Genomic DNA, 24944 nt, shown 5'->3' with positions numbered 1-24944 from the left:
TTTAAGATTATCTTAACTTGTTTAAGATATACACATTACCAATAGGTTCAGAGAGAAGTTATGACCTACCACATGGAGCAGAGAAGGGAGGTAGTGGGCAGGAAAGTGCTGCCCCTAGAATGAGCCCCCTGCTACTTGGACTCAACCTCCATATAACCCAGGAGGGGAGTAGCCATCAGGGTCCAGTCAGGACAAAAAGCAGATGGTTTTTGTTGTTGTTTGTTCTAGCAAAAAGATTTATTTTTTTCTATTTATTTATTTTTATTATTATCTGTTATATATGTTTTACATCATTCTTCCTTTTTGTACACTGTGGGCTTTGTCCTCTCAGGTGCAGGCCCCGTGAAATTCCCACCACCATTTCACCCGCACACCATCACCACAGTGCTCTTGTGTTCTTCCTGCCCCTGCAGATTGTCTCTGATTAATAGTTGCCTGTTAATTTTAACAAAGAGATGCAAACGTTAGGAATTTGCTCATTGGGATTAGAGAAGTGAGAATATGCAAAAGAAGAACCCAGTTCTAGTGCAGGAAGTAGTTCTCCCTTGAGCTTCCCAGAATATCAGGCAAAGGTTGGAGCTCAGAGACTACAGAGTTTAAAGTGGGGAGCACAGACTTGCTGTTTTATTGGAGCCCACCCACATGTCCCTCTCCCAAGCTCAGGATCTCCTTCCAATCAGGCTGTGAATTAGAATTAGATTGTGACCTTGCAGCCTGCAGAGTAGCTTCAAGAACAAAGAGCTTCCATCATTTTCTTCCTCAGCCTCCGGCACACCCAGAAACCACCATCAGCTCCCAGAAACCACCATCAGCTCCCGCAGCAGCCTCTCAGTCAGCAGGTTCCTCCAGGCCGAAAGGCACTTTGCTCAGCAGGTACCTCACTGTGATCAACCACAAGAGACTGATCCATCATCAGGCCAAGGACAGTGCTGCGTCTGACCTCAGAATCCCACCTGGAGAATCTATTTTCTGGGAGTCTGCAGGTGTCGGGAAAACAGAGCCAGATCCCCTTTTCTTGAACTGAGAAAACTTATAAGGAAAAGTTATGTGAGGAACTGAAGAGGCAGAAAAAAAGTAACACTGAGCTAACACTGAGCTATTTTGTAACACCAAAATAGAAGAGATGGGGTTACTTAGAACCAAGAAGTAGGTGCTTCTGCCTCCAAAGCTGAGGTAAAGCGCAGGACAGAGCTGGAGCCCCACACTGGGGAGGGCCAGCTGGTTCTGGGGCTGGGACACTGGTGTGGGGGAACCCTGAAAATGGAATCCTACAGCCACTGTCAGGATCACTGCTGGGGTGAACCTGGTAAAAACAGAAAAAACAAGGACAACCCCCAGCCAGTCTCCCTCCCTCTGCCAATCTTTCCGTGTCTCTCAGCACCCCCTGTTGGCAGAATTTGAAATGTGGTTTGCAAAGCCCCTACCCTCCTTCCCCCCAACATCACACAGGCCAAGATAAAAAAAGGATCGGAACGGAGACATTTTGGATTAATGAGCAACTCAGGTCAGTATAATTGTATGATTTTTAACTCACTGGAAAACAGAAGCTTAAGGCAAGAACCAGAATTTAAAACCCACTCTGTTTACTGTCAAACTCCATTTATTTGGATTTTTTCTTTGCCTTGGTAAGTTAGGACATAGCAAAAGTACTATTTTATGTTGAGAAACCTCATGTGAAGGCTTTCAATCCACACACATCCACCGGAGACCTGAAAGCTAAGGTGTCAAGTAAACATTTTTTTGGAAACAGTAGGCAGAGACTGTCAATAGGTTGGACTCCAGCGCTAAGCATGTTTGTTTGTTTTTTTAATAAGAAAAGAAAATTAAGACTTGTATTGAGAAGTGTTAATACAAGCTTCTCATCTGGAAAGTGAAAGCATTGCCATGTGTTAGTGGTTCTCTCTAGGACTTCTTGGAAGTGTTTTATGGATCCCATAGGTGGGGGTGAAGTCTAGCTAGTTCTTGATTACATCAGCCATCGGGGAGAGTCAGGGGAGGGCTCTTGTCTTCAACCTCCTCTGAAATCAAGGAGTTCCAGTGTGTTGCTTTCGTATATGAAGATTTGTTTAGAGAGAAATCTAAAAAAAGACATTTGAAAAGGGATGGACTATATCATTGCCAAAGTCCTTTTCATCCACTTTATTGCTCAAGAATCCTCACAGGTCACCTTGCTCTGCAGCTTCCTGTGTTCCACACATCCCCGATTTACCTCTGAAATGACTGACATTGGCTGTAAGAGGTTAACCAAATTATAGTTAATGGGAATGAAAACTCGGGAGACAGTGTCTATTTTGACTGACCCTGGTCGGGAAACATGCCTTGGGGACACAGCTATCTTGAAGCAGTAAAGGTTACTGCTTGGGGGGGGGGGGGGGGGAATCTGTTTTAATTTTGGCTGAAGGTTTTTGCGCCATCTGCTGGACATATATATTTTGGACATACTGTGAGAGAACGGTAGTGTATTCTCAGAAGCATCTTTTTAAAATATTTGTTAATGCTTTAAAAATTATAAAATATATGATTATTATAGGAAATCAGTAAGTATGGGAAATAATCAAGGATAAGACAAAAATCCAGAGATACCTTCTAGTACCTTGCAATATTTCTTTACACACACACCAAATATGTGATTGTAAGGTGTGTTTTTTTTTTTTTTAAACACAGATCTGAGATCAACCCTATATTGATTTAGGTTATGACAAAGATAAATAGAAAAGAATGCCTGGAAGATACAAGATTCACGAGAAGGGGCTGCTCTCCGCCCCTGTCGTGTGTCTGAGCTCTAAGTTTTGCCTGTTAAGCACAAACCCAATTTAACAGTATTGGGGAGTGGGTTAGAGCCTGGGGAAAGTGCCATATGTTGCTCAGACTCTCAGGAAATGAATCCCCAAGTTACTGTTCCTGCAGGTAAATGTGCCTTTACTCCTTACTGGTAGTAGAAGGCGGCCCCAAGGTGCTAGTGCTGCGGCATGAGCTATAGGATGAAGGGTCTGGCAGATGCTGCCTGGAAGGGACAGAAAAGCAGGGGAGATGAGGATGTAAATAAATCACTACTGTGCAAGCTTGCAAACAGAAGCTTGCCTGCTTATCCTAGCTGGACGACGGTCCCATTCTGGACTTCTCCTTGCACACTGACAAATAAAACTTACAACTAATAAAAAGTATAGACCAAATACACTATAATGAACTAGAAAAACAAAATACAAAGGAAGGATGGAAGGGGGGAGAGAGAGAGAGAGAGAGCAGGAAATATAAACGAGCTTCTTCATGGAATAAAAAAATATTACAAAAAATTTCTTCTTTGAATCAAGAGGTCAAATCAGGAAGAGGACTCAAAAGAGACCATAAATGGACAAAAGAAGATAAAAAGCAAACTGGGGTGGCAGTGGGCTGGCAGAGACAGACCTAATGATATTTATATCCACAAATGTTCATATTAAGGGGGAAAAGATAGGAAACTAACGAGCTAAGCATGTCTTAAGACACAAGAAAAACAACATTAATATAGAACCAAAACAAAGAATAATGAACTAGAAAAACAAAATACAGAGAAAGGAAGGATGAAAAGGGGAGAGAGAGAGAGAGAGAGAGACCGAGAGAGAGAGGGAGAAAAATGAAAGAAAAGGAAAGAAGGAGGGAAGCAAGGAGGGAAAGACAGAGGGAGAAAGTTTAACAAGATGAAAACTGAGAGAGAAGGCACAAATAATAATAGGACTAGGGCCTCCCCTGGTGGCGCAGCGGTTGAGCGCTGGGCTGCAAGGCTGCCCGCAGCCTCTGCAGCGCCAGTTCATTCCCTGGCTGCCGGCGAGGGTCCCACAAAAAAAAATTAAAAAAAAAAAATAATAGCACTAAAAAGAGAGACATAGCTCCAGATGCTGCAAATAAAATAAAATGTGATTATGACCAACTTATGTTAATAAGTTTGAAATCTTAGAAAAAAATGGTTCTGTTCCTAGAAAAATGTGATTTACCAAAACCGTCTCAAAAAAAAAACAACTTAGATTCTCATTTGGCATCTGCTTTCTTAACAATGGTATGTATATTTTTCTTTCTAGCAACAAATATATGTCCAAATTACCTTTTTATATACAATGATGATACTGTATTGTATTACATTATTTGATGATTAAGTTGTTAGATTTTTGCTCTTCCAAACTGGCAACTCTATAAAGTAACAGTCATATAAGATGCCATTTTTTTTTTTCCTCAAAGACCTTTATCTTTCCTTAGCAGAAGTTTCCCAAAGAAGAATTCTGGGTCAGAGGTCTATTTTAAATCTTTTATTGCACCCTGAATGGTTATAATCTTTTGAAGGTGTGAAGTGAAGCTGTTCCTGGTAAAGAGAATAACAGGAACAAATTTGGTATTTACAGCAATGATAAAATGTGCCCTGAAAATGGCAATTTTAGTCTATAGAGTAGTTAAATGTAATATGACATTACTAGATCAAATTAGTAGGGAATATTAGCACAATCATTATAATAGGGATGCATATGGACACAATATTTTATAATCATAAATGATACTACAATAAATAAGCTCATGAGTTGTGTTGCTTTTAAGGTACAGGGCAAATTACAGATTAATATACAGCTACAAATTTATAAAATAAGTTAATACAATTATAAAGTTTTCCACTGTCCAGGAATTAATAAACTGAGCATTATTTCAGCATGTGAATTCTTCATTTGAAAAAGCTGCCAATGTTGATTTACATTCAACTGATCCTCTAGAAAATCTGAGCACTCTGAAGAAAAGAAATACTTTTTCTGAGTAAAAGTCATCTCAAAGTGGAATAAACTCTGGACTTGCACATTTAGAGGTATTATTAACTTTGAAAAGCACTCTTCCAGTTTTTAATATAAAGTTCTTCAGAAGATTTGCCAGTTAAACCATTAATTCAGAAAGCTCTTAGCTTTTTGCTTGAGAAACTTGGAAATAATACAGGGTAAATTATTTGGTATGATTTATTTTGTATTTTATTTAAAAAAAAATAGTAGCAAAGTAATGGTTTTTGGTCCTGTGGCATACTGTTATTTCCTTAGCACTTTAATTTTTAAAAATATTATCTGCACTTTTCTTTTTTTTTAATTTATTTTATTTCTTCAAGCATACAAGAACAGGGGTATAGGCCAGAGGAGCGGAGGGTGAGAGAATTCACCAGAGACAGAGCAGGGAACAGAATAAGCAAATTGAAATACACTGTTGAGGGGAGCAGCCGGCGAGACAGGAGAGGTCTGCTGCACCATGTGGGCAGCTCCCTGGACGGGGATTGAACTCGTTCTGCAGTGGCTGCAGATAGCTTCACAGTGCTGAGGCTTAACCCCTTGCACCACGTGGATACCATCCTCATCCTTTAGATTTCCCTCTGTCTGATTAGTTTTAGGATGACGGCCCTTGCATTTGGTTGTTGCTATGTTTGCTATTTTGGGGTTCATTTTGGCCTCTCCAAGCCTCTCCAAGATGTCCAGAACAGACGTGTCACCCTGCCGCCTGGGTTGTTTAAGCTGAGGTCTGTGGATACCCTGCAGGCTCAGGAGAGCTTTTACCATTGCCTTACCTGCCTAGAATAATGAAGATTGGGGGCATTATCCAGATTTAGGGTTATCTCCGTAAATAACTTTTCTTGATCAGAAAAGTTTCTTTTCTATATGGCAGAGAGTATCTGGTTTGTCATGTGAGTCCCCCTCCTACCTCCTTGATGCCCCAGGCCTCTACACCACCCCTTAGCCCGGATAAAAAACCTCAGCTTGCCCTATTTACACTAAAAGGTAAAGCTATGTGGACTCTTCACACACAATAATTAAATTTCTTCTTTTTTTCCTTCTAAGCTATCTGATGTTAAGTTGATTGCTTGACTAGCCAGAGATGACCCCAAATAGGGGTATACAGGAGTTTTCCCTCTGTCCCTACAAGTAAAATCAGTGGAGACTGCCTTTTCCCACTGATTGTTGGCCAGGGAATGTATTTTTATAAATTGTGATTGATGGTGGAGAAGAATGGCAGGATATTTACCTGCTGTGAAGTTTAGCAAACCATAATGGCAAGTTGGCCATGTTTGACATGTCAAATTTACATAGTAATCTCAAAAATATGGGCATTGCTTCATGGAGGTAAAGTTTAGGTCAAACCTACTTCTACTATCACCTTAAGGTTTTACTTCATTGCCAGATGGGGTGCAAGCTATTGTACCGGAAGATTTTGTTGCCTTTTCTTGTTCTTTGCAGCGAAAGTAATTTGAAATGAACTGGTGATTTTATTCTATGATTCACAAATGAATGGGGCGGGTATTCATGTGCCCATGAAGTGGTTTTAATGACTCATAACAAATCTGAGTCCTACTGGCAGATGACAGGGGTTGGAGGGCTGTCATTTAGAGATGAATACATGGCTTAGCTTAGCTGATCACTGGGGCTTATATGCTCTTGGGACAGCATGTTTTTGTTCTCATATGGCAATAGAGATATCGGCAGAGATAGTAGAGGTAGATTTCTAGAAACTTAGATATAGACCAAAGTTTAAAATAGCCACTGGTAGCGGTGAACTTATTGTAGTATATACAGTTGTTAATTCTCAATGATGAACAATGAAAGTTACATGTTGTAATGCAGTGTTATTCAATGGGCAGGAAGGAAGAGAGGAAGAAGGGAAGTTATAATTTGCAAGATTATGGGGGAAAAAGGTTGGGAATAATTGGGTGTTAATATTAGTTCAACACCTCAAGTCAAAATATGACATGTCAGAAAGCGAAAGACAGGTATCAGATGGTTTCACTCATTGGTAGAATATAAGTCACTGAAGTAAACAAACTGGCAAAGCACAACAAAAGAAATTCTTAGACTCTGGAGAAAATGTACTGGAGAGGAGGGATGGGAAAAAATGGGGTTGGGGCATTGGCATAGGAGTTTTGGTGGAGGGTGAGTGAAACATATACTGGCGAGGAAACATACCCCCAAAGTTATATAGGCATATAAGTGATGGCAAAACAATAAAACTTGAGGGGAAAAATAAAGAATGGTTTCTGGGTAAAGCACATTTTCCCAAGGACTAAATTTAGCTTCTCTACTTCCCCTTCCCCCCACCCTCTAAAAAGTAGACTTAAAATATAAGACTCAAAACTTAAATTCTAAATTTATGACTTATTGCAAATGGAAGATGGACAAGAAGATGAATATTCACTGGCGGATTGCTTGTGATTTTACAACAGACGGCAGTGGGAGAGAGTTAACAATCTCTTCTCCTCCCAGCTGATATTATAAAGTGTTAAATTGTTAGGAGCACCTTAGAGGCCTTATGACTTTTTCCCTGGAGGGGTCTATGGTTTCTCAGCAAAACAAAGGAAACAAGGCAGGACAGTTTCTCTTTCCCCCTGTATTTTTTCCTCCTTGTTCATCCAGCTGGAAGGTACGTGCACTCCTCTTGACCGTGACCCCTTGAGCTGGCCAGGCCGCTTTCACCCGCAGGCAGGGCCTCAGGCTGCGAAAGGGCCCGTTTTTCAGCAGTGGCTCCTTTAACCCTGATTCCCTCTGAGGCTGGTAGACAGAAGAAGCAAAAGCAAGTCACGGGATGTGGACTCTGAACATCTACTGTGATATTGCTGTGTTGTAGTGAGGTGTGGAGGGAAACTGGGGTTCTTCGGTTGCTGTGCGGTCTGAAATAAAGTGGAAGTCAAGAAGTGAATGTTCAAGGGCCTTAGGGATCTGGGAGAAAGAACATTCACAAGCAAAAGACGGGGTGAGTGGTTCTGAACTCTATGAGGATAATGCTGGATGTATTTATCGGGAACCCTGAGAATCGCCCAGTCTTCTGGTCTCCTCAAAGAGTTTTCTTCCTTGTTTCCATTGATGCATATAGATTGCAAGGAAGAACTTAAGCGGGTGATTCCTGGGATCCCAATAGAAATGATATGTGGCTAAAGAGGCCCTGGTGGAGGCTGACCTGAGACTGACCTGAGAGCTGGATGGCAGCTTTCAAGGCATTAGCAGTCTTGACTATGCGGTTGTGTTGTGTTTCACACCTTGTCAAATTCTTTGCTGAGTGACCTTGCAAATTATTTTAAGTATTTGATATTCATTTTCACATTATTTTATATTGAGCCACAGAAGTGTGTGTGTGTGTGTGTGTATGTGTGTGTGTGTGTGTGAGAGAGAGAGAGAGAGAGAGAGAGAGAGAGAGAGAGAGAGAGAGAGAAATACAGCAGTCAAAGGATCGCTAGGAATCTTTACCTATTGTAAGTAGTTACTCTGAAAGCTAGCATTGCTTATCTGAAAACATTGTAGACCTTGGCCAGGGAGATTTGGGGAGAGGCTGTTGGGCAGTTTTGGGACTTTGGAAACAGCTGAATGGCTGGGAGGGAGAAGCCAGGAAATGACTTAATTGCTCCCCTGCACCGGAGCTGTTTCTCTTCACCAAACAAATCCCTGGTGGGAGTTGACTCACCTGTCCATTATCACCATGACCTGTCATTTTTAGCAAGTATAGGAAGGAAGCCTGGAGACTGGATGAGGGTAACAAACTGGACTCTGCAGTGATTGCTTTGGGTGGAAACCTGTCTGAGCCACTGCTGCTTTATCCACTTGAGGTTCTCTGAGTGTATGTTCATGTGTGTGTCTTTTACATCTACTTTCCCAGGGGTATTTTGCAGATAGTGTCTCTGAATAGTCTCATCATCTGCTACTGAATAAAAGCAGAGACCAACTTTGGGGCTAGATTTTTCTTGCTTTGATAAGTCGCTAGTATCCTTAGAGACAAAAGTGAAAAAAAGACTTATTCTCCATTGTGTGACACAATCAGCTCACACATATTCAATTCTACATGCTGACAGCACTGAAAAGATAAGACTAAGAGGTTCCAGCATGAGTCCTTTGCCTGCATTTCCTCCCATGACCCTGGCCTCAGAGTGAGCAGAAAAGAGGAGCCAGACCTGGAGCTGCTTCCTCCGGGTCCATGGGGGTGAAGGTGGGGGTGGGTCTGAAGTTTAAAGATAAGCATAGTTTAGACACATTGACTCCTATGCTTGAGCCTACAGCTTTATCTGCAGCTCCACCTAAGACGGGTATTACTTTTCCCAAAACTGGAGGAATGCCTGGGTGTGCAGAGCTATTCCTTTGGAAGGGATTTTCTAGGCTACTTTTGTCTATGCACGATTTCCAAATCCAGTGCTCAGGTCAGATGTGGGGTGTGTGTGTGAGGCGGGAGGGAGTTTTTCCCCAGCACACACTTAGAGATGTGTGCTATGACAGAAGAGACAGAGCAGGCAAATTTGGGGTTATCTAAAGTGCATTCTCCTTTAATCCCCTAGGCTTCTTTTAGAAAAGACTGTGTAGCTGGCATTGACTGCATCTCCTCCCACTACAACATCCTGTGTACAGATGGTGGTGATCATTAAAATAAATCTTTTTTTTTTTTAAACTTTGGATCACTGCTTTTTTGTTTTTTTTTTAAAGATTTATTTATTTATTTATACAAGCACTGGGTACAGTCAGAAGCACGGGAGGGTGAGAGAATTCACCAGAGCCAGAGCAGTGAGCAGAGCAGGCAGAAGGACCGAAGTACACTGCTGCGGGAAGCAGCGGGCGGCAGGAGAGGTCTGCGCACCATGTGGGACCCTCCTCTGGTGGCCGGGGAGCAGCCGGGGATCGAACCGGTGCTGCAGAGGCTGCGGGCAGCTTCGCAACCCAGCACTCAACCGCTGTGCCACCGGGGAGGCCCTAAAATAAATCTAAGGCAGCATAATATCCTGGAAAGGATTTAATTTGGGGGCCAGACATATCTGGGTTTCAAACCATGGAGCCTACTAATAACTCTGAGCTAAATGAGCTTTCTGGGGCCTCCCCATTGATGCAGTGGGTTGAGCATTGCGCCGCAGCCTCTGCAGCGCCGGTTCGATTCCCAGCTGGCCAGGGAGAAATCCACATGGCGCAGACCTCTCCTGCCTTGCCTGCTGCTCCCCTCAGCAGAGTACTTTGGTCTTTCTGCCTGTTCTGCTCCCCGCTCTCTCTTGTGAATCCTCTCACCCTCCCTTGCCTCTTACCTGTACCTCAGTTCTTATATAAATAAATAAATCTTTTTAAAAAATAAATAATTAAATTGACATAAGACATTTACAGGAGAAAAATAAAATAAAATAAATGACCTTTCTGGGTCCTAGTTTTCCTCATCCATAAAATGGAGATAACAGTGTGACCTTCACGGTGTTGTGGAATGAAATGAAGTAGCATATATAGCCTTTTAGCAGGGTGCTTGGCACAGAGTAGGTGCCTGATACAGACATGCTTTGCGCAAGGATGTTTCGGTCAATGGAGGATGGTGTGGACCCTGGTGTCCCCCCGCTGTGCCTCAGTGTGTGTGGCAGGGGATTGCAGCTGCATTTGTGTGATTATTCTGTGATGTTTGCACAGCGATGAGATTGCTTACCAACATGTTTCTCAGCAGCCTTCTCCATTGCTAAGGGATAATTGTGGCCTTTTATTGAGCACTAATTAGGCACCAGTTGTGGTCTTGCTGGGGGCAAGGGGAGGTAGAGGGCTGTGCCCACACTAAGGACCTAGTGGAAATAGGAGCTTGTTTGTGAAAATTGAACCAGCCACGGAGACAGATGAGTGTCACAACCAACACAAACTCCAGTGCCACTCATGGTCCCTGTTTATAGTGAATCAAGGAATTTATGCTGAATGTAAATCAGGGAAATGCCTCCTCCAGGAAGATGGTGTTGCTTGAAGGAAAATGTCAGATGCACGCCCAGTGGACTGAGTGAGGCAGCTGCTTCCATTCTGGCCCCTGCCTGCTCTCGGCATCTATCAGGTTGCCCTCAGGGGGAGCCTCTGCTCTTTGTGCTAGACCTGGTCTTGGCTTTTCATTCTGCTGTAAGGTTAGGAGCAAGGAGAGTGTTAGGTTGATTTCAAGGTGGTAACCAGGATATACCACCTCACTGTGTGGGGGGTCAGGCGCCTCTGTAACCAGGAGCTGTGGCTTCTCATCACCACCTGCAGTGGAGGTGGTGGTTGTGTATCCTCTCGGCCTCTTTGCAAGGGCTCGTAATCTTATTTTTCATATCATGGATCCTTCTATCTAACTCTGATCTGTGGGCCATTTCTCAGAAGGATGTTTTGAATCATATAAAATAAAATGTGTAAGATTACAAAGAAAGGCAATTAGATCGAAAGACACTTACCAAAAGGTTAAAAACAATCTGTGAAAGTAATAGAACTGTTTCATTAATGTATCCTATAATAATCTAGCAGCAGGTCTCAGAACCATCATCATTTTGAAGAAATGACGATCGTAAATAATGTTTTGACATATCTACACCAACTCTAATGGGTTATGAAAAAAATGTGTTTTCATCTGTAACGAAGCTAAAACTATTGCTCAAACTATTGTGGTTTGCTGGTTGCATTATAGTAGAAGGAAATGCTAGAATTTCAGTTAGAGGTTCGTGAAAACAGATATGTGTTCATTATTACTCATGCCAGTCAAGGTTCCCCCTGCATGCATTCTCCAGCTCAGATCCCCTACCATGCAGAGGGGGAAGGAGTTCTGAGCCTTTTTATTCTTTTTCTTTTTTTCTGGGACAGATATTTGGGGCTTGTAATAAAATCCAATTATGATTTCAGTCCCCGGTGAAATGCTATTACAATTTCCAGGTGCTTTATTTGGAACACAAAGGAACAAGTTTTCCTCCCAATCTATTTGTGGAGACCTACATTTCATGAAGAACTTAGACAAAGTCTTCTCAGGCAGAGGATTTGCCTAAGAAGCTCATTTCTCCCAATCAGTTACCTGGATCCCTTTTCAGGAAAAGGTCTTGTTACAATGATGATCCTAATTTATTAACCACATTTATTCCCACAAGAAGAAAATGTTGTTACCTGGGGAAGGTAGAAGGTTTGGGGACCCCTTTGCCGGGATTTTTTTTCTTTTGAGTAAGTTTCAAGATGAGTAAAAGGCATCTTTGTGTGGAGTAGAGTGAACAGGGAAGGCTTTTCGGAACAGAGGGAGGGACCAGAGTTGAAAGGGGAAGAGCTAAGGGGAATGAGAAGGTGCATGAGCGGAAGCAGGGAGGTAGGTAGCTCTGGCCCAAGTGAGGATGGAGCAGGAGTGATCCTGAGCAGGTAGGGGAGCAGACAGGTATGATGAACCTGCACCCATAGGCCAGGGGTGCAGAATATCACTGACGGGGAAGTCACTGAAGCCTCTTAATAGAAATGAGGGGATATTTCTCACTTAGAAATATTAACGATATCATAGGTGCACTGGGGGTGGGCAGAAAATAGGGCCAATGACCTCACAATCCACTGGCAAGACTGGCTGGAAGAACATGACACACCTGGAGAACTTGCCGCTTTTATAGATGACCAGGGTTCTCTACCGAAAGTGGTAACTCCGGAATATCTGGGATTTGAAAGGGAATTTATCAATATTAAAACAGTTCCATGTACTTTTATCTTCAGACAGTTGGAAACCTTACACCCCAGAAATGTTTGGCTGATCAGATGTGAAATTGCCTGTGAAGATGTCAAAGCAAAATTTGCCCTGGACAGAATGAAATGGGCAAAGGAGAAGTTATTTCAGGCTTTCTATATGAATAGGGGAAAGGCCAGAACTCAGTGAGAGCTTGACTCCACTGAAACAAAAGGCAGGAGGAAAATACCACAAGGCAGTGGGGATGCAGTGGATCCTTGGGGTGTGGTCTGAGCATTGAGGTATTCCCCAATTTGCAAATGTTTTTCTCTGTGATTAGGCCATCTGTGTTTGCTAATTGGCATCCATCGATTCCCAATTAGGCTCCTGCCCTCCCACAGAGACTGGCAGACAGGGGCCTTCTCTTCCCCACTGATTGCGTGTTAGGGGGGTGGCAACTAATCCTGGAGAAAGCCATCCTGGGTGGTGAGACTGGCAGGAGGCTGTGAGATTTCCATGTCAATGAGGCAGAGGAGGAATTGACAATTTCAAGTTCTCTGAAGTAAATGCTTCTAGAAAACGGAAATCAGGGCCTGGAGTCAATTTAGAGTTTAGCGAAGTGAAGGGAGCTAAGGCGATGCTGGCTACCGGTAAGATATTTCCGTTACAGGTTCTGAAGGGTCAGTGCAAAATGAAATAAAGCCAGACTGGATTCCGGCTTCCACCAACTAACCCCACCCCCCATTTTGAAAAATCCAATGATAGGTTTCAACCAAGGAACATTTATTGTGGTCTACACAACTGAAGAGGGGCAGCAACACCCCTGAGCCACATTCTTGGCCTGAGAGCAGTGGGGGGCATCCCAGCTTTATGGGGTTGATTACCAGGGTGTGGTATGGGGAGCAGTGTCGTGGTGTGTTTTAGGTTGGGCTACACTGGGGCATGCACAGATGCGTCTTCATACATCGCACTTCACAGACATCCACCCTGGTGTCTGACTGACCAGGGTTTGTGGAATTCTTAGCAAACTGGGGGCTCAATAACAGGAAGATGAGGCCAGCCAGGTGTAGGTCCAGGGGTCTTATAATACTGCTGTTGTTGCTACTACTGTTAGCTGTCAGGGTGAGGGGCACTTCAGCACCCCCAAACTTGCATGCTCTGAACAGTTTTTTCTGCCACCACATACAGACAAAATATGCTTAGTGCATAAAACCTTCAATGGAAAAGAACTTTAATAGAAGTAGCACGTGATAAAGAGAAGAGAAAGAATATAATTTCCAAATCAAGCACCCAGTGTAAACTATTTCCTCCTGGGTAAATGCCCAGCCAAACAGGGTTGGCCCAGAGCAGGACCACTGAGGCCCAAAAGCTTGCCATGAGTCTAAGGCACCTTCTGGGGGTGACCCACAGGAAAAGGGCAGAAGGGGCCAGGCAATTATGGAAGGGAAAAACAAAATCAAAATCAAAGTGAAGATAAAGGCTGCCATTGTCATCCTGCCCACAGGCCTCTCACCCACATCTCTGTCACTTTCAAGTGTCTCCTGCCGTGTCCCCCAGGTCCCTGCTACATGTCCACAGCTTCTTCACATGTCTCTCTGCTCCATGTACCTCCTCCCAGGCTTCTTGTCTCCTGCTTCTTCCTTCCTTGCTCCTTATTCTTCCCTGTGTTTTCTAGACTGACCTCCCTTCCCAGGTCCACCCTTCCTTAGGGTGGGAGTACCCTGCTTTCCCTGGGGATTACCCTGCTACATTACTACTGCTTCTGGCGGGCAGTAGTACTATTGCCAGCATCTTTTATGTGGAGTCTGCCTGATAGAGAGTAGAAAGAATCCACCTTGGGAATATCAACTTTCCTCCCACACTTAATGTTGGGAATTGAGGCAGGGCCTCCAGGAGAGTCTAGAGACTTGGCTGGGGAGAATGAAGATGCATGGAGACAGCTGGGATTTCCAATTGGCAGGCAAAGTGCTGATGCCAACCGACTCAGTAAATTGGGGTGCTTAGCTTCCTTGGGGAGAACCAGCTCACTGATGTGCCTCTGGAGCTGATGGGAGGGAGGGGCAGCAGCAGGCTGTGGTTCATCCTTGGAACACTGCACTCTGAGGAGCACTGCGAGCTGCCAGCCTCTGCAGTTATCCTGGTATGGTTTTTGGAGTTAGTGCGGGGTCCTTGGGGTCACTCTGGGAAAGGTGCTACCAGAGCTTCCCTTTCAGCGGCACGTGGTGAGTTTCCCAGGCGAGTTTCTCCATGAGACAGAGACGCTTGTTATATTTAAAGGGCAGGTTTATGAGTGAAAGGGACAAAAGAGTAAAAGCCACTTGCATAGACACAAGTGTGCAGGCAGAGCTGCCCCAGAGGGACAGGTTTGCGGAGAGAGGCCTGCGTGGTGGCAGGCGGGCGGCCTTGAGGAGAGTGGCCTCCACTGAGAGAGGTCAGTGAAGAGAATTCCTGGCATGTACAGGTCACAGGCAGGCAGGGAGGATGCTGCCCTGCAGAGGAAGAGAGATGGTGAAAAGAGGCACCTGCAGAGTCACAGGTGGGCAGTGGGGGTGCTGCCCCCAGCCTGTGCAGAGACTGCACTGGTACAGTCTTCTTCTGTTTGAGAGGGGTCACTCCTCCGTGGAGTGGGTAACAGGCAAAACCAAGAAGGACCAGAGATTTGTTGCTGATGTTGGGTAACAGGCAAAACCAGGAAGGACCAGAGATTCCAGCGTGGGCCCAATCTCCATATCTTTACCCTCAGGCCTGTGCTCCACTCCCTAGAGCATTCTGATCCTGCTTGGGTCTTGTGCCCTGTGATAAGGCACTGATGCCTAAGGGTCCTGATCTCTACAGCTGGGTTAATGTTCATGTTATTCCCCTCCACCTCCACCTCCTTGTGAGTCAGGTTCTGGTCTTGGGGTACCTCCTTTGCAGTCTTTCTATTCTTGTCCTCCATCAAACTTGTGTGAGTGTCACTTCTGCAACGTACCATTGTGCCCCCTGTATGTCTACTGAAAGCATTTAGAAGTAAGGTACAGGCATTTCTGCAGCTGGGTTTTATGGGAAAGAGATGACTTCCATTTAGCACACGCTGTATGAGAAATTTGTCAGAAAAGTTGAGTGAGGAGGCCAGGGCTTTGTGAGCAGCTTGGGGAGTGATCCCTGAGGAGGTGACAGCTGAAGCCATGGGGGTGTATGACATTCGTGTGTCTTACTTTCTTCCAAGGGAGTAAGAGTAGAGGGCGCAGAATGGAAGTCTAAGGACCCTAATCCTCTTACCCAGGATGACTAGCCTCAAGGTTGTTGGCTCCAGATAAGGCGATGATGCTAAGAACTGTGAATGGTGCATTAGATTTGCTCATAGAACACCCAGCAGGGAAGAGCATCAGGAAAAAGATGTGGGGGAGTCAAATGCAAGAGTGAACCTTTAAAAAAAAAAAAGGATGCCAGCAGTGCAGATGGCTTTTTTTTTTTTTTTTTTTTTTAAGGAAACCTGGCTTTGAAGGGAAATAAAATGCAGGGAGAGAGCAGAAAAGTCACAGGGTTACGTTACTGAGGATGTATGATATTAATGTGTTTTAATTTTTTCCATTTGCTTTTTTTAGTGATCAGAAATGAGTGAACAATCAGAAAAAAACAATTCCACGCAAGAGGGACACCCAGGTCAAAGTTCTCCTGAGAAAAGCTGTCCAATAGGACAGAAGCAGCTGGTATGGTGTATGGAAATTCTGACTCGTGGTATTTGGGGAGTGCCCAGCTCTCTGATCTCTGAGGTGCCCTGACTTGGGTGGGCTGGTGGGCTGAGTCACCTCAGGAAAGATCTCAGCTCCCCAGGCTGATGGAGTGCAGTTAACCAAGTAAACTAAATGAACTGCAGAAAAACCTGAGGTTCTGTTACCTGTTTATTATTTTGAAATTCATACATTAAAAGTCCTGCCCTTATGCCCAAAGGCAGCAAAGACCGAAGTAAAAGCCCCATTTAGTCCTGATCTAATCTTCACATATTTTTTCCTTACAGTTGCTATTTTTTTTTTAAACAGGGAAAAGAAGTAACGAGCTTGCTAGAAATAAACTTTCTCCTTTGCCTTTTGTTTCCAGGTGTTGAATTTTGTGCAGATGTCAGCCTACAAATTTGGGAGCTATTCTGATTATTTTCTTCTGAAAATCCTTCAAGAATATATCCTACCCTCATGACGTGTGTGATACACATTTAAAGATATTATCAAAGTCATTGAAGTATCTTTGTTGCTCTCTTCTAGATTAGGCGCCATTTAATTTCAAATTATAATTGTCCCCCAATGAGACTTCTGAGAATATTCTAGAAAGTTGTGGTAGCAAGGTTTTCTTCAAATTTGGCCTTGACAGAGTAGATACTTCAGGGGTCTGTGTTTACACAGATGCCTGGATGGAGGCCATGGTCCAGGGTAGTGAGTGTGTGTTGGGGGGGGAAGCGACCCTTAACCCTGAAGGGGAAGGGCTGTGTGAACTTTGGACTCTCCCTGTGGTTTCAGAACCACACAGCACAGCTCGCCTGCTTCTCTAACACCTGTGGAAGGGCCTTTACTCCCATGTCCTTGGCCTTTTACAGGTATATTCAGGTGTGTATCCCATATCTGGTCTGACTGGTTTTTACATTTTTATTTTATGAGTTTTATACTATGTGTTTCTTCATCTGGAAAAAATAACCTACTTTCACAAAATTCACATCCTTTTTTAAACCTTCATCTGATTAAGCTTTATTTCTCTAGATGAAAACATCTAGACCTTCATGTCGTGATGGTAAAAGTTACAGGAAGTTCTTTTTGATATGTCAAACCAGTAAAAATATGCGGTTCTTATACTTGGCCTTTTATTTGTTTCATAGCAACAGATAGAGCGGCAGTTAAAATGTTTGGCATTTCAAAACCCTGGACCGCAGGTAGCTGACTTTAATCCAGAAACAAGGCAGCAGAAAAAGAAAGCCCGGATGTCAAAGATGAATGAGTACTTTTCTGCAAAATACAAGTAAGGTCATGATTTGCTCTATTTGATTTGTGGGTTTGTAATATGCGTGAATTCTGCTTGACAAAGTAATTAAAGGTTGCCTCTTTTATGATTTAAAGTGTTTTCTATAATGCAATGTTTTCTATAATACATGTGTCCAAAAGTTGGCAACTTGAAGACTTAGACTATAACCTCAAAAATGGAATCAGTTTTTTTAAAGAATTCAGATGCCCTGAGATGAAATGAATGACTTAGTAGAAAAGAGGATTAAAAATAAGAAAGAGAAATCATTTGAAGGAGAAGTAATAGAACATTGGGAATGGATTCAGGTATCAAATTTGCACAAAATGATCATGAAATATAAGGGTTATTAGCTTAGCAGAAGTAGAAACTAAGAAAAACACAAGGAAAAAGTCAATCAATTTAACTACATTAAGATGAAGAATTTATGTTTATTAAAAGATATTGTCCCTGCTCAGCTCCACACTTCCTGGGGGTGGGGGAAGGGCTGGGAACTGGGAACCTCCCCTTTCTCTGGGGACCACCCTGTTACAATACCTCCCCTCCTACCCATGGGAGACAAATCACTAAGTAGGAGAAGTTATCAGTATCCAAAATATAGAGAGAATCCTACAAGTCAATATGAGAAAGGTGCATATCTTATGAGAAAAATAAGGCAAACAATCAACAGACATTTCACAGAAGACAAGGCTAATAACACCCAGGATGATGAACCTCTTCAGTGTAAGGTGAGAAAGTGTTTCACTCCCCAGAAAGGCAAAGAGTTTAGTCTGACAGTATCATTGTTGATGAAGCTACGGGCATGGGTGCAAAATGGCACCAACCCTATTTAAAAACAGCCTGCCGTGACCTGCATTCATTCTAGCCTAACTTCTTCACTCCTGGGTGAAGTGAAGAAGGAAAACTTATACATGGGCAACAGAAGATACATTCCAGAAGTTTCATAACTTCAATAGTAAAGAAAGTAAAGTAGTAATCTTGCAATAGTCCACCTGTCATTCTTACAGTGGGATACATATAGAAGGAAAAAATGCTTGATTACAGCTACATTACTGTGAAGGGTGAATCTCAAACTGTGATGTATTGATAGAATAGAAAAAGAAAATTGCAGAAAAAGAAATGCAACCTGGAGCGACCTAGCCATGTGGCATTACTGAAGCTCGGAGATGATTTTTATAACATCAAGGTGTATTTCCTCTTGTGGGGTCCGGTGGGGTATGCAATGGGTGGGTTATGATGAGGACTGTAAAGGCATCATCCTCTTTAAGTATTAAGTATTCTTGATCAGTAGACACATGGACATTTGTTCTTCTTTATCTGTGCGTGTATTTTTTATATGCTTTTGTATATATGATTAAGTATTTTACAAAATTCAGCATTGGGTATGCAGGAGAGTGTAAAATTTGTCTTGATGTGTGAATGTTTGGGTTAAGGCAAAGGGAGGACAGAATCTGATCTGTGCAACCAGTGGCCCTCACACAATCACACATTCTCATCATTCTCATAATAGATTTTATTTTTATTTTTTTTTAAAGAGGCATGTATTTTATTTATTTATTTATTTGTTTGTTTGTTTGTTTTGTTTATACAAGCACTGGGTACAGTCAGAAGCGCGGGAGGGTGAGAGAATTCACCAGAGCCAGAGCGGGGAGCAGAGCAGGCAGAAGGACCAAAGGACACTGCTGAGGGGAGCAGCGGGCGGCAGGAGAGGTCTGCGAGCCATGTGGAACCCTCCTCCGGTGGCTGGGGAGCAGCCAGGGATCGAACTGGTGCTGCAGAGGCCGCGGGCAGCTTCACAACCCAGCGCTTAACCGCTGCGCCACCGGGAAGGCCCCACATAATAGATTTTAAATCTCCTGGTCTGCCACCTGAATTTCCCAGCAGCCTTGGTGGGGCGGGGGTTTTATTTCACAGATGAAATGCTTCAGTGTAAAATCCTCATGGGGAGTCATTCCCCCACAGTGTGATAAGTATCCATAATGAGTACATGTAATGATCCCCAATCTTCTCCCTGCTTTATTAGGAAAAGAAGGGGCTGGAACGAGAATACTTAACTGAAGAGGAAAGTGCTAGGCTAACATAGGCAGTGTGTGGCTGTCCCCACTCAGAAATGACCAGGTTGTAATGTAATCCAGAAGGCATTCGTCTGAGTATAGGGACCGTGCTCCAGATCCACAACCAAGGGGCACTTCCAAGCTGTGGTCCACCAGAGTCAAGGTTCAGGGGATCATGGGTCAAGGGGAGTGGTCTAAATTCTAAGATTACGATTATTTGAGATTCTGGGTTGGTGACAGGAGTGTTCAGGTAGAAAAGTGCAGTGTAGAAAGTCTCTTTGTAACAACTATCGTTAGTAACAGCGGCCTCCCTGTTTCCTTTCTAGCCACTGATAAAGAACAGGGCCTTGATGTTCTTCCCTCATCAGTTTAACCTCAATACAGAGAAATCCCGAGTGCACCTTCTCTCAGAGTTGCTGACAGGGAGTTGAGTCTTTCCCCTAGAAGCCTCTTTTTTTTTTTTTTTTTTTAAGATTTGTTTATTTATTTATACAAGCACTGGGTACAGTCAGAAGCGAGAGAGGATGAGAGAATTCACCAGAGCCAGAGCGGGCAGCAGAGCAGGCAGAAGGACCGAAGTACACTGCTGAGGGGAGCAGCGGGCGGCAGGAGAGGTCTGCGCGCCATGTGGGACCCTCAGCTGGTGGCTGGGGATAGAACCGGCGCTACAGAGGCTGCAGGCAGCTTTGCAGCCCAGTGCTCAACTGCTGCACCACCAGGGGAGGCCCTCCCCTGGAAGCCTCTTTATAACAGTTAGAGACAAAGAGTCTGACTCAAAATAGGTTCCACAGCTCCGGGGAGACAAAGGGTGGTGCTGAAATTCCTAATTTCACCACCCTAGTTTAGGGTCAGCCTTTAAGAAATGTCCACTGGTATAACTGTAATACATAAGCTGTACAGAGGGACCATTGTTTCTCCAGGATTTCTAGGCAGCTGATTGGAAGGATTATTTCAAAATGGGTCGGTTTGGAGAGGAAGGTGAAATTCTTGTGAAAACTTTTGTCTTATGCACACGTTGCAGAGGCTGACAGAGAAAGTGTGAGGTGTGGATGCTAGTGTTCTACGCTAACCTCATGCCTCCCCTCAACTTAGGATGGATCCTGCCCTCTTGCTCACTTACTTTCTCTTGACCACTGGGCCAAAACCAGAATCAGAAAGGGAGCAGAGCAATGGACCTGGGATGGGGGGAACTATGAGCCAAGGAGTGTTCTTTTTTTTTTTTTAAATGGTGACAGTGTAGTAGCTGACATTTCTGATGTTTATCTCGAGTCATTCAAAAATGTGATTGCATTCACTCTATTGCTTTTTCTTAAGAATTGCAGAGTATAATTTACAAAGGAAAATACCATCCAGGGTGGTAATTTTAGAGGGACACTGGGGACATTTGTAGGAGGAAACTTGAATGAACTGGTCCTCATAATTTGCTTAGGCGGGATACTAGATCCCCAATAGGCCTGGAAAATGAAGTGTTTCTCTCAGCGGCAAGTGGGTGTGGGGTTGACTGAGTTTCCCGGGACACTACCACCCCATTCAGTTCTGAAGGGCTGCAGGGTAATATGTAGGGTGCTGTTTCCTCAGAGTAGAGGATGATGTGCGTGAAGCTGGCTGCAGGGCCACGTACTCTCGGTGCTGAGGGAAGGTGCCCGCCATGGTAGCGCCATGCTTGTCTTGGCAGAGTTATGAGGAAGTATGACAAGAGCGGCAGGCTCCTCTGTAACGATGCTGACCTGTGCGACTGCCTGGAGAAGAACTGCCTGGGCTGCTTCTATCCCTGTCCCAAATGCAACTCCAACAAGTGTGGGCCCGAATGTCGCTGCAACCGGCGCTGGGTCTACGACGCCATCGTCACCGAATCCGGAGAGGTCATCAGCGCGCTACCCTTCAGCGTTCCTGACTAGGGCCTGCTCATCTGGACTGACTCGTTTGCTCTTCTTGACATTTAAGTCAACCCTTTCGCTCACTGAATTCTAGGTCAAGTCAACCCTTTCTCTCAGTGAATTCTAGATCATGGGAAAAGTGTTGGATAAACATACTCAAGAGTCTTGTTCTTGGAATTTGTGGAACCCTCCACAGAACTGGCAGTCGACCCATTGTCTTCTCTCATATCCCTTCCCCTGTGACCACAGACTGTCTCCGTGGGTGCGTCTCGGTGTCTCTCACCAGCACCCCCATCTCTACACTGCCCTCAAATGAAAATTCTTTTTCCTCTCGGCTCTTCCTGAAAAAATGTAGTTTTAAGATGTTCAGTATTCTGTAATATTTTTTCTTACATCAGACACAGACGCATACTTTTATATTGCAGTTACCCTTTATCTTTTACACATCACTAGTTCTAAATCAGAATTGTCACAAGTTTTATTTTAACTTTTTTTATAGTTTAGTGACTGTTTAGTAAACACTTTTTAGTGTAACAGTCTTTGCAACCAGGTTTTTTTTTAAAAAAATCAAGCTTATACACACCATTGCTCTGTATTGACTGGTGTTCACTAAAAATAGGATAGTAAATGGAAATACACGTTCTTATGGCATTTCCACAGGAAATGTTCATATTTTTCATGACACTCTAAATCATTTAGCAATTACATATGCCACATCAGCTGAAACACAGGTATTCTTTATTGTACCTTTTAAAATTATAAGGAGTGTCTAGGTTATGAGGTGATTTTTATTTGGAGGGGAAATAATATTTTTTAATTGTTTGGCTCAAAAATGCATGCTGCTAGGGCAGCTTATGTCTAAAAATAAACCTTTTAAAAGAATTTTTTGGATTGTAAAGCCAATGAAATCTTTGACTGTAATGAATAGTACATAGTCTGCTTTCTTCTCCGACTACATGTGAGAACTATGCGCTCTGTTTTAAAGCCTGCAATCAGTCCTGACTATTGATCTGAGAGGCAGGAGGGGGGCTGGTCTCTAGAGATAGAAGCTAAGAAGTTTCTTGCAGCAGGTGGAGGTGGATAATCCTGGAACCCATAGGGTGGGGGTGGTATTCGGGGACCAGGAAAAAAATACTCTCTTGGGCCAGGAGGACCCAAAGGTCTAAAAGGTGGGTGTCCTGGTACAAACTCTCGAGGATCAAAAGACAGTTTTCCTGGTGGAATGCCTGGTACATACTCCCTTGGGCCTAGAGGTGGACGCATACCAGGCCCAAATGGTGGAGGAAGTGGTCGTGGCCCAAATGGCCCACAGAATGCAGGAGGTGGTCCATATCGAATGGGTGGTGGTGGAATAGGGCCCCCCATGGGGGAGCTCATGTAGGGTACCACCCCTGGGAAAGGAGGGGGGCCTTTTGCAGCAATGTTAACCTTGCCCTCATCCAGCACCTTACTAGGTGAAGGGCCTTGTGAGTTGCTGTTCATCATGGGAGCTGCGCCAGAGCGCGATCAAATTCACCTGGAGGCACCTCCATTGGACCAAGTGTAGCAGAGAGCAGTCTAATAGGTGAGTCAGCTGTCAGTGGGGGGCAGCACTCTCCACGGCTCACGGGAGATGGGCCGAAAGAGCGTTACTGCTGAAAGGACCTCTCAGAGGAGGGTTCTGTATAGTGGGCCTTCCTGGCATTGGTTTTACAATCACAGGTTCTTCTTGCAACACTGCTGTCTTTTGGGTGACTTCCAATAATTGGTGTCTTAAGTTAGCAGCTTCCCTTTTCTCTTCAGCCGTAGCGCGCTCTGCAGCACGAGCTTTGAGCCAGTTATTGTGCACTTTCTGCTCATGAGTAGCTATCTGGCTTTTAAATGAGCGTTCCGTTTTCTGTAATTCTTCCTCCATTTCTTTAATTCTCCGCTTGTAAGTTTTCACTTCCCCTGCAGCCAAAACTGCCTCCTCATCTGCAGCTGACAGCTGTTGCTCTCTCTCTTGCTGTTCGTACAACTTCTTTTGCAGAGCTGTCTCCTCCTGCTGGTCGAGTTTGTTCAGAATCTCCACTTTCTGCCTCAGGGTTTTGCATTCATCCTGCAGTCCAGCTTTGACAGACTGCAGAGTGCACTGATCATCTTCCAATTTCTTCATTTCATCTTCCAGGTTACATTTAGTGGACATCGAGGCTCTTAGTTTATACCGTAAAAGTTTTAGATCCTCTTCACCTACTGAAAAAGCAGTTGGTGTCCAAGAAACATCCATCAGGTGCTTGATCTGAGCTTTCATTTTCTCACCAAGATCACCTGCCTCTTCTCCATTTGCTAATTCATCTAATTCATCATTTGCTAATTCATTTAGTTTGACCCTCAGGTTCAGATTCACAATGTAATCGATATAACTGTGTGATACAATCAGTCAAAGCATTAATATTATCCTCCTTACGAGTGAGAGTTACTTCCAGATCTTTCTGAGATTTCTCAAATGATTTGATTTGCTCACTGACTTCAGAATGAGATTTACTCTAGTTGTTTATCTCCTGCTGCAACTGTCTTTTCTTCTTTTTAAGCTTAGCATGTTCTTCTTGAACTCAGTGGCATTCAGATTTCACCTTCTCTTCATTTAGTTTTGCCTCATTAAGAGCAGTTTGAACCTCTGATAATTCTGAGGCATTCATTGAAATAACATCCTTTAAGTTCTCTACAGATTTCTTGTTTTCCAGAATCAAGTCCTTATTTGTTGCAGTTTCTTCTCGCTCAGATTCTAACATAACACGCAGCCTGTGAGCTGTATCACCCAGCGCTTCTTTACGTTCTTCAAGTGTCTTGATTTTATTCTTAAATTTAACCACTTCATCTGATAGAATAGTGTTTTGTTTCTCGGTTTCCTGGACGTGCTTCTTTGATTCCTTTATCTTCTGTTCATAATCTGACAACTTTTGTACAAGTTCTGCGTTTTCTTTCATGATATTCTTGATCTTCTCAGATATCTGCTGTTCAGTGACTTGATAGACTCTACTCTTTACAGCAAGAACAATTCTCCAGAAGAAAATGGAGAATGAAGCAATTCCCAAAAAGACAGTCATGAGAACATGCTTCCACGGCAGTCCATAAAAATCAGGCCCAGGCTGAGCATCATCAGGCAACTGAGCCACCAGCTCCAGGAGCTTAGTTATCAGGGCTGTGTAGAGCATCGACAACGATCCCAGAACCTCCGGGTTTCCCGGAGAAACAGGTGCAGAAGACCCAGTAGCCAGAACCGAGTCCATGGCGTCTTGACAGCGCGGGGAAGGCGATGCCTCCCAGCCGAAAGGCGCTGGGCCCCGCTCCTTGACCGCTTCCTCTCAGTGAAAGCGCCAGCTCAGGGGAGATCCACTGACCCACACCAGTGAACGTCGCCTCCCCAACTGCCCACGCTATTGCCAAGGAGAGCAAAGCACGTCACAAACGCCTCCCCCACCCCTTGGAAGTGAGCGCACTTCCCAGAGGGCGGGGCCAGCACTTGGTTTTTTTTATTTTTTCTCTTTAAGATTTATTTATTTATGTATATAAGAACTGGGGTACAGACCAGAGGTGGGGGGCGGAATGAGAGGATTCACCAGAGACAAAGCAGGGAACAGAACAGGCAGATGGACTGAAATGCACT

General features: G+C 43.9%; 1 protein-coding gene and 1 pseudogene across 1 annotated transcript; one reads left to right on the top strand and one right to left on the bottom strand.

Moving 5' to 3' along the window:
- Positions 1-658: 658 nt before the first annotated feature.
- Positions 659-21808, top strand: ARL14EPL (ADP ribosylation factor like GTPase 14 effector protein like). The gene is made up of 5 exons (XM_037509485.2): positions 659-1173; positions 1450-1504; positions 15990-16094; positions 17249-17388; positions 21118-21808. Exons 3-5 carry the CDS (start codon positions 15999-16001, stop codon positions 21338-21340), a joined length of 459 nt encoding a protein of 152 aa, XP_037365382.1. The 5' UTR covers positions 659-1173; positions 1450-1504; positions 15990-15998; the 3' UTR covers positions 21341-21808.
- Positions 21796-24697, bottom strand: LOC119243569 (transport and Golgi organization protein 1 homolog; annotated as a pseudogene).
- Positions 24698-24944: the final 247 nt, after the last annotated feature.

This window comes from Talpa occidentalis, unplaced genomic scaffold, assembly GCF_014898055.3.
Source record: "Talpa occidentalis isolate TD23 unplaced genomic scaffold, MPIMG_talOcc4v2.1 talOcc4.13, whole genome shotgun sequence".
NCBI lineage: Eukaryota > Metazoa > Chordata > Mammalia > Eulipotyphla > Talpidae > Talpa > Talpa occidentalis.
Note: the sequence above shows the minus strand (reverse complement) of the source record. Positions and strands in the feature narration are given on the sequence as shown.

Coding starts and splice junctions, on each gene's coding strand:
- ARL14EPL (XM_037509485.2), top strand. CDS start 15,999: ATGAGTGAACAATCAGAAAAAAACAATTCCACGCAAGAGGGACACCCA. Junction 16,095..17,248: donor CAATAGGACAGAAGCAGCTG/GTATGGTGTATG, acceptor TTTGTTTCATAG/CAACAGATAGAGCGGCAGTT. Junction 17,389..21,117: donor TACTTTTCTGCAAAATACAA/GTAAGGTCATGA, acceptor TTGTCTTGGCAG/AGTTATGAGGAAGTATGACA.